The sequence below is a fragment of the Rhincodon typus genome, chromosome 13 (assembly GCF_021869965.1).
Source record: "Rhincodon typus isolate 14 chromosome 13, sRhiTyp1.1, whole genome shotgun sequence".
NCBI classification, from domain to species: domain Eukaryota; kingdom Metazoa; phylum Chordata; class Chondrichthyes; order Orectolobiformes; family Rhincodontidae; genus Rhincodon; species Rhincodon typus.
Window position 1 is genome coordinate 32,580,203 of NC_063344.1, and position 9,960 is coordinate 32,590,162.

Sequence of the window (9,960 nt, forward strand, 5' to 3'; positions counted from 1 at the left end):
GAAGAAGGGTCTAGGCTTGAAACGTCAGCCTTCCTGCTCCTCTGATGCTGCTTGGCCTGCTGTGTTCATCCAGCTCTACACCTTGTTATCTCATTTTACAATTTGTGTTCAGATAGTGTATTAATTATATTCATAGAAACTTTGATTATATCAAGTAAAACTGGAAGAGTTACTATCAGCTTGACATAGTCCATCTTCTTTAACTTCTTTGTTTCTTTAAAGGAGTAAAAAATTCAGGCAGTGATGTACCATGTAGCTCTGAGGGCAGCAAGGATATAGTAATGTCTGTAACTTCCAATAACATCTTACCTGAACCAGGTTGGTAGCATTTCGCCAAGGTGAATAGCAGTTGCATAAATTAACAACTTTACATTTAGATACATATCCATTTTGTGTTGTCCTACATTACACGTACGTATTCATCTATCTTTTATGTAGTTAGAACTTAATTCATTCTAAACTGAGTTTCGGTTCCTTAAATTTGCAATCTGTCTGTAACCTGAAAATTTTTGAGTAGGATGAGAGGAATGTGTTCATCGTTAAATATATGTAGAATATAATGCCAGTAGCTTGAATGCTAAGTATCTGCAGGGGTATAATCTCTGATCACGGAAAATCCTGAAGTTTGTTTGCTTCTTTAGAAATTTTGGAAGCATCTACTCTGGATGGAGGTGAAAAGAATTCATCTGTCTTTGAAGAAACAATTATTTCTCCTGGATTACAATTATATAAAGCTGCATATGTTCGAAGTCTTCCAGATATGGCAGAAGCATTAGCCCATGGAGCTGAAGTAAACTGGGTTCATGCTGAAGATAATAAAGCAACTCCTCTTATTCAGGCCGTACTGGGGGTAGGTTGGCTCAAAGAGGGCTTTTCCCCTTCTTGTAGTGTTGTCTGTTTAAAGACTGTGTGTTTACTGAGTCCCAAAATTGAAGATTGGTTATCAGCATCCCCTGATGGATTAAATTTATTAAGGCTGGTTGCACACTGTTATGTTCCTCCTGATGTTATCCTAATTATTTAGATAATAATATTCAAATATTATCAGGTATTATTCTGTCTCTGAATTTTCACTATGGTCCAAGTCAATGGCATGCCATCATAATTATATAACTCAATAGTAGTTTTATAATAGTTACAATTTCAGGCATACTCTAGGGAAATTTCATTGTTGCCTGTCAGCATAAAACTAAATGAGACTGAAATATAGAATTTTAGTGAACACTTTTTCATTGTTCATTTACTCCACTCACTTTTAATCTTTCTCTTCAGCCCTTTTTTCCCTGTTCCACAGGCCTGTCCTCCTCCATTCCTTTCACCAAATGTGTTTTTCTTTTCTGCTACTGTTTATTAGTCGCTTGATTCACATTTATTTGTGTTTAAATTTGGATTTGAAGTTGTATCTCTTATCACAGGGCTCTTTGGTTGCCTGTGAATTTCTGCTACAGAATGGAGCAGATGTGAACCACAGAGACTGTCATGGCAGAGGACCACTACATCATGCCACCATCTTGGGTCATACTGGGTAACAAATTTGTTTACCTTCACTAGTGTGCAAATATATTTACTTCTTTCTTTATGCCAACTGTAGTGGAGTCAGCTAATGGATGTTTTAAGGCCCGAAAGCATTTTGTTTCCTTGCTCCCTGAGCATGCCTCAGGATTGCATATTTTTGGAGGAAACCTACTGGCCAAATATGTAAGTGTGCAGGTTGCCAGATAACTCTTATCATTATTGGAAATTTAATAGGTCAGCTTGCCTTTCCATTTCCGGAGGGACATTATCACTGAAAGGATGAAAGTTAGTTCAGGCAAATGAGTGAGTGCCAAAGAGCATAGCAATGAATTCTTGATCTTTTACTGTTCACAATCTTAATAGTAACAGGAAGATGGTACTTGTGCAATATTAAAATCTTCTGAAAATATCAAGAAAAGGTCTCAAAATAAATGGAATCAATTGATATCATGGGGCTAAGAGTTGCTTTACTGCTGGGAAAGGTCATGCACACGGCTAGGAACCGTGATGAAGGGATTCCTTTTTAAATGGTTCCCACCACATGCCTCGTGTTACAAGCTGGGGTTGGTAATTTAGGAGTTTGGTACTCAAGGCTAGAAGGTATGGAGATAAAATTTAGAGGGAGTTAATCTTTGAGGTTCTATTGGGTAAAATAAAATGTTGCAATAATTAATAATTGCCTGAAAAAGAGAGCATGCTAGAGACCTCAGCAGTTTTGGCAGCATCTGTGGCGAGAGAAAGAGTTCATTTTTCGAGTCTGATTTGGCTCTTCTCCAGAACAGATTTTTGCAAGATGTTATGAATTTAGACTAACACTATATACAAATGTAAGTTTAGCACGCATTGGCAGTTAATGTATGAAGTGTGACTGAGGGACCAGTTTGAGGTTTTGGTGTATGCAGGGTGACAAGTTTTCACTCTGTGATAATTGATTCTTTTACACAGGATCTTATGTGCTTGAGTATATTGTGACTTTTATTCTTGGTGTTGGAGGTTGGAATGCTAAAAGGTGCTGTGCAAGTTCATATTGAGAGTTGCTGCAATCTATCCTGTGTATAGTACGTATAACCAGTGTGTTGATAGTAGAGGAGGGATATATTGAATACAGTTATCAAATGGACTACTCTATCCTAGATAATGTTAAGCTTCTAGATTGTACACAGCCAGATGTTAGTGAGTATCCCACAGCTCCTAGAGATAGGATATGTTTGGAGATGAAGCATGTAACACAGAATGCCCAGCCTTGGATCTGCTCTTGCAGTTGTGATATTAATATGACCAGTGCAGTTACTCTTATGGTCAGTGGTGAACTCTCCTGCACCCCATGATGTTTGTGGTGGGTGAGTTGACAAATGTATTTCTGTTGAAGATCATCTGGTTAAACTTCTTTCTTTTTGAAGATGGTCTGTACCTAAAGTTTATTTTGTGCAAATATTACATATTATTTGTCAGCACTGTTTTGATTTTGTCCAGGTCCTGTAGGCTGTGAACTTAGGCTGCTGTATAGCAGAAGAATTATGAACAGGTCTGAACAGTGTAAAATTGTCTGTGCACAGACCCAACTCCCTGATTTGATTGGAGAAAATCATAGACTCTGAGCAGTTCCCGTAATAATATTCTGAGGCTGTGTGATTGGCTTTCTGTTCAACCACTCCTTTGTGTTCAATGATGGCACCAACCATTGGAAGATTTTTCCCTGACACTTGTTGACCTTTGCTTTGCTAAGGCTGTTATCAGTCAGAAGCTGTGTTGATGCCTTTTGGTTATAGAAGTGGGAGCTTCTTAGTGTTTTTCTGGGACCTATTACTAGCTGTGCTTCATTAAATTAAAATATTTTCTTTTAATCCAATTTTTATTTTAATCCATTAGCTGTCTTCTGTCCAGCTAAATGATTTCCTTTCGGATTTGATTACTGACCAGGGTTGTGCTAACTTTGTCATGTTGAGTGCTTCATACTGTTATCCTTTACAGCTGCTAGTAATTTGTAGGTTACTCATTTATGCTTTCCTCTTTTTTCCTTTTGAACAGGAATGTTACATTCACCCCTGTGTTTCTTTGATAAATTATTTTCAAAGCTTTTCTTTTAGAAAATGGTAACAAGTAAATACACTGTAAAATATAACAGTATCTCAGTTGGTAGGAAAAGCAAACTGTAAAGAGCAAACAAAATTACATTTGCATAAATGCTTTGGAACATTGCAGGGTGTAGAGAAGTAAGCTTTTCAGAATATTTTCTCTTTGGTGAAAGGGTTTGCTGGAGTTGATGATTCGGAGTTTCTCAATACTTCCTCCTGCAAGAAAAACAATAAATCTTAAATTGAAATATTGCCTCTGTAATGGTTACCATGAATCTACTGTTGATTGTCGTAAAAACCCATCTGATTCGGTAATGTCCTTTAAAGGAAGGAAATCCGCCATCCTTACCTGGCCTTGCCTAGATGTGACTCCAGCAGTATGGTTGACTTGTAATTGCCCTTGAAATGGTATAGCAGGCAACTTTGTTTAAGGCCATATAGGGATTAGCAACCAACATTGACCTTACCAATGGCACCCACTTCCCGTGATAGAATTAAGAAAAATAAAGGACCTGTCATCTGCCATGTCCCTCCAAAGTAGTACCACCAGGATAGCAGCATGGAGATCACATCAGTAGTTTGCCATTGTATGCCTGTGTTGTGTGTCTTGTGCAGTTTTGAGTTGGAAATATTTGAATAATAAACTGTATGAAATTGCCTTCATCTTGTATTTAGAAAATTGAGCATCTTTAATTTGCAACAAAACAGTGATGGCTTGCTGCTTTACCTTAGGCAGGTGTGTTTATTTCTGAAAAGGGGAGCCGATCAAGGCGCACTAGATGAAGAAATGAAAGACCCACTTGCCATTGCAATAGAAGCTGCAAATGCTGACATAGTTACATTGTGAGTATTATTATATTTATGATTATTTTTTAATGTGTGATTTACATTCTGCTTATTTTGGAAATTGGAACTTCAGGTAGACTATTCAAACTCTCCAGCCTATCCATTTTTCATTTAAGATTGTGTCCTTACTCCATTTACCCACCTTAGCTCAATGTCTTGTGATATTCATGACTAGCAAATAATAGTCAACCTTCAACTGAAACTTACTAACTGAGCTACTTTAACTTTTATTTTGCGGGAGGATGCTCCATGTTCCTATTTGCAAATGATGAGTTTGGATGCAAAGCCCAAGCTTTCAGTTGAAAACAATAAACTGCAGTTTAACTTAACTGCCTTGCATTGAAATTATATTTTCTAAAAGAGTTTTTCATGCAGTGCTTTATAGTGTCTGGTATTTCATAAAAGACATTTTCAAAATCTAGATGCATTCCTTGTGTAGCAAGGCCATCCTCAACCCTCCTTTGTCAATTTGGGATGCCATTTCATAAAGATTCAGGGTGGGTCAGCAAAACTTCATCTTTTAAGAACAATCAACTTCACTTTTTTGATGTGATTTTTCATGCAGGTGTTTTATTTTATTTCTAATTACTTCTGTTCTTGACCGTCAACATTCTATTGCTTTGCAGTGGAAATTATATTTGTCTGTGACTATACTGGTTGGGGTTTTTTTGATTTCCTCAAAATGATTATGCCTCATTTATTCACTCCTATGCTGCTAATTACCCTGGAGTGTAGTTCACACGTCGCAGAGATTTATTGTATATTGAATTTTTCAGGCTTCCCAAGCAGAATTTCCTCTTCTGTCTTGTTTGACACGTTCTAGGGTTTATGAAACCTGAGATACGAATTGAATGACTTTGCCATCTGCTGGAAAAAGATTGGAGTCATAGCAAGAAAACAGTTCAGCTATTATATCTATATATTCTTGCTTATTTTGAAATAAGATGACTGTCACGATCAAAGTCTCCCCAAGTCTCAGTCTGCCTCTTTGTAATGTCCTGTTTTTAGTTTGTTTGTTAAATTTTTATAGGTGTCTATTGCTTATCATTTGCCATCTTATTAACTTTCCCAGGTCAAAGACATGAAGATGTAATGCAGCATTAAGTATTCCATATAATAGGAACCAGACCAAAATGGCAGGTCATAAATTGAATTGGCGATGCCTACAGTGGATTATTGCTTATCACATTGTCAAAATAGTTTCATGCCATCCAATTTGGAGTGTCTGTGCATGTGTTCACCTGTGTGTATAAACAATTGAATGTACATTTATTGTCGCAAATAAACTATTGTACGTTTTCTCTATGTTGATTTTGGTCTCATCTCGCTGTTACTTTTCTTTGTAAGTTTTTGTACTTTTGTTTTCTTAGGTTGCGTCTGGCAAAGATGAATGACGAGATGCGAGAATCTGAAGGCCTTGGACAGTCAGGTCAATATTCCAATAACAGTCATACAGAGATGCAATATAAAAAATGCATGCAGGAATTTATTAGTTTACAGCTACAAGATTCTTGATCCTCCTTAAATAATGATTACCTAAACATCTCCAATGAGGGCCTGGGGTAAGGAATGGGAGCCTCATGACTTTGTCATGTGGCTGGTGATACAATATTTAAATTGATAGATCTTGTCCAATTGGAGGACCAATATTGCAACCAGCCAAATTCCAAGAAAGAGTATCTTACAATCGGAGGAAAAAAAGCAGGTACCAAAGTTATTTGGCAATGAAAACAATGCACCTCAAATTTTAAAACATGCAGTATCTAGTTGCATTTTCTGTACATCTTGAATGTTAGTTAAAAGTTAATAGTATTAAGGTATCGAAATGAAAATAGTAGTGTTTATTGGAATGAGTAGATGTTTTTCCTTAGTTTTCTGTTTCCATACTGCAGCTCCAAGTTCCTGAGACCTGCATAGTCTGTTCAAATGGATGTTGACAGCCCTCTGATACCTCACCATTGTTTCTGTGTTAATCCACATAGGAAGATAATCAACTGTGGAGAGGCTTACAGCCAATTCTAATCCCATCCTTACCTGGCGTGCCCATGAACTTGCATTTTCCAGGAGGAATCACTGGAGTTCCTCAGGGTACTATGTTCAGTGACTTCATTATTGATCTTCCCTCCATAGTAAGGTCAATGGTGGGGATGATCGCTGGTAATTGCACAATGTTTAACTCTATTCCCAAATCCTCTGATACTGATACAGATCGTGTCCAAATACGGCAAGACCTGGACAGCGTTCAGGCTTAGGCTGTTAAGTGGCAAGTAACATAAATGCAAACAATGACCAATGACCATCTGTAACAGGAAGGTAAGCAACCATCAACATTCACCTGCCTGACCACCACCCCTGCCCCGCCCCAGATGTCCAATGGCATTACCATTGCTGAATCCTCTACTGTCAGCATGCTGGGGGCTACTAGTGACCAGAAACTGAACTGGATTTAGCCATCTAAGCACTGTAGCTACAAAACCAACTCAGAAACTGGGAACTCTGCTGTAACTCACCACCTGCCTCATTAAAGCCTGTCTGCCATCTGTAAGGCACAAGTCAGGAGTGTGATGGAATACTCCCCATTTGCCTGGATAAATGGCAGCATGGTAGTTCAATGGTTAGCACTGCTACCTCACAGCACCAGGGACCTGTGTTCAGTTCAGCGTTGGGTAATCGTCTGTGTGAAGTTTGCACTTTCTCCCATGTCTGTGTGGATTTCCTCCCACGGTCCAAGGATGTGCAGGTTAAGTGGATTAGCCATGGTAAATTATCCATAGTGTCCAGGGATGTGTAGGCTAGGTGGGTTAGCCATGGTAAATGTGGGGTTATGGGGCTATGGGGCTAGGGTGGGAGTCCAGGTGAGATCCCTTTCAGAGGGTTGGTGCGGATTCAATCGGCCAAATGGCCTCCTTCCATACTGTAGGGGTCGTATAATTCTATGAAAGGCAGATCTGAAGGTTTGCACCATTTCAGGACAAAGCAGCCACCTCAGTTGGCACCCCATCTAATACCTTCAACATTCACTCCCTCCACCATCATAGCACAGTGGCAGCAGTGTATATCATACGAGGTGCACTGCAATAACTCGTCAAGGATCCTTAGATTGACTGCAGTTTCCAAACTCATGACCTCTACCGCCTAGAAAGTCAGGAGTAGCAAAATGTGTATGCTTCCATGTTATTCTGACTTGGAACTGTATCACTGTTTCTTCACTGTAGCTGGATAAAAATCCTGGCATTTCCTTCTTACAAACCACGTAGATTGCAGCAGTTCAAGAAGGTGGCTCTTTACTACCTTCTCAAGGACAATTAGAGATGGGCAACAAATGCTGGCCATAGCGACACCCTCATTTCCTGATTGTTCTTTGCTTCACACAGTCAGGAACAGGAACGCTAGTTGTCTTCTTTTAGCTCAGGCAAGTAGAAAGTAATATTAGCATTTCCCAAAATCAATCCATATTGAGGATCAAAACTGATCTCTTCTGATTTGAAATTTTTATTATCACATTTAAATGCTTGACCATCAGAAATGCAACAGTTCCACTTCTTTTTCCCCGTTACGTACATTTTTTTCGCATGCACTTTGTCCCTAATGGATCGTCCTTAATTGGAAAAGTGTTATTTTTTAATCTGTTATTCCCTCAAAATATTTGGCTGAAATATCATTGGTGAAAGTCGATGGGAAGAATTCATGGTCTAAAATAAATCACAATACACAAAACATATGACAGCACTTACCTACCTGTTTGGATATAGATTAATTATCTGGTAATTCTGAACAAAACCTAGACATTGATCCTTGTTTTGAAATATAAATGTCAGTATTTGTTTTTAATTATATTTCCTATAAAGAAATGCATTTAAGTGGAAATATTATTATAACTTCAACATGTTTTACTCTAGTGTTACTTTCAGTGGTCAAGAATGAACAGTAAGATGTGAACGTTTTAAGTATTACAAATGGTGTTTTGATTTCATTGACTTTTAAAAGAATTGTAATTAGTTTAGCTATGTTTTTCCTCTTAATATTAGCAAGCTTTTATGAGCACATTTCATATTGTACACAGTTTTATTTTGTTTTTTCTTTTGGTAATTTAAAATTTATATAATATTCCTTGAATTGAAATTTAACCTAGGTGTACAAAATTAGGTACAGATATGACAGTTTTTAAATTTGTTTGGAGACGTCCATAACAATGGAAAATTTTCAAAGTGGGAAATTATTGCATAAAGTGAAAGGTAAGCGAAGTTATGTTGGGAAGTAATTAGAAAACACTTTGTTTAGTTGAGATCCCAGAACTTGCAGTGATAATTCTGTAGCTGTGTACTGTATTGTGTTGATCGTTCAAAAACTTTATATGAAAATTTATTCAAAGTTCTGTAGTCTACTAGTAATAGACCACAAGATAAATAGTTATGCACTGTTAAAAGAAAGCCATATGCTGCATTCTAATTAGCTTTTATATTTAGCTTTTCACTGTCAGCCACAAAGACAAATTGGTGCTAGCAAATGCATCTCATTGTTTCCTGTTACTACTGCTTTTATTCTTGTCTGTCCTGATGTCTTTTTGAATGTAAATTGTGTGCCTTTTTATGTTCCTGATCTGGATGGTACAGGCAGCATTATTCTAGGTATATTCTTTCTGCACTTTAAATGGAGCATTATTGTAAAAGGAAATGGAGTTACTTACGGAGGAATTAGCATTTATCTCAAGGTGAAGACTTAAGATTGTTGCCACTAAATGTTAAATATGCTTTTTTGAAAGCAATAGCTTATCAGCCTACATCAAGATTCCACAGGTATGCTTCTTTGAAATGTGAAATATCTCAAGCTAATGAGTTAATTAAGACTCTCACAGTCATACCGATTCTCAGATAGTAATCATTTCCTCCAAAATATATTTCCTATGACTTTTAACATGATGATGTTACCTTCACTGAAGATTTCCAGTTATTTATGTTGATTGCAAGCGCACTAAACTGCCAAATTGCCTTCAAGTATTGCACCATCTATTTGTGTGTAGGCTGATTTTTTTTTTTCCCAATAAGCCTCGACTGCAGAAATTTTTGTAATTTTTCTTAACATGCAGATTATTCTTGCGGATTGATCATCTCTTCCTTTTATACTGAATGGCATTATTTCAGGACTTGCCTGAAAATTGCAGGATCAGCTGTGATCTGGAAAGTTTGATATAAAGTTATCAGACATTTAAAAAAAAAAAATTGGCAAATTTATATTTGTCAACTATTGAATTTGAATGTAAGGTAAAGGCTACGTGAGGGAGTACAGTTTAATGCCTTTAGGTTCAAATGGACTTAAAAAAAAAACTCTTCAAACCTTCAGGTTTTTTAGATTTGTATTCAAGCGTAAGCATTAAATTATTAAGTGCAAATGGCTAATTACGACTTTGCTTCCAGCAAGATCATACCTGGATCTGATTTGTTTTCATCTTAGCACTAATGGCAGCAATCTAGGGTCATCAGTAGGTCTTGTTGTCACTCAACCTTGGTATTGCTCATATCTGTTG

The 9,960-nt window shown here is 37.3% G+C and overlaps 1 protein-coding gene across 5 annotated transcripts in view; it reads left to right on the forward strand.

Moving 5' to 3' along the window:
- The window catches only part of zgc:162872 (BAR_ACAPs and ArfGap_ACAP domain-containing protein), a 145,088-nt gene extending 138,898 nt beyond the window's left edge, over positions 1 to 6,190 (forward strand). Inside the window, exons 17-21 of one of the 5 annotated variants that reach the window (XM_048604200.1) lie at positions 223 to 318; positions 642 to 850; positions 1,416 to 1,525; positions 4,323 to 4,433; positions 5,807 to 6,190. In XM_048604200.1, the coding sequence (XP_048460157.1) occupies positions 223 to 318; positions 642 to 850; positions 1,416 to 1,525; positions 4,323 to 4,433; positions 5,807 to 5,951 (671 nt within the window). In that variant the 3' untranslated portion in view covers positions 5,952 to 6,190. The remainder of the gene's footprint in view (positions 1 to 222; positions 319 to 641; positions 851 to 1,415; positions 1,526 to 4,322; positions 4,434 to 5,806) is intronic. The other 4 variants (XM_048604196.1, XM_048604197.1, XM_048604198.1 and 1 more) reach the window with 4 other exon arrangements.
- Positions 6,191 to 9,960: the final 3,770 nt, after the last annotated feature.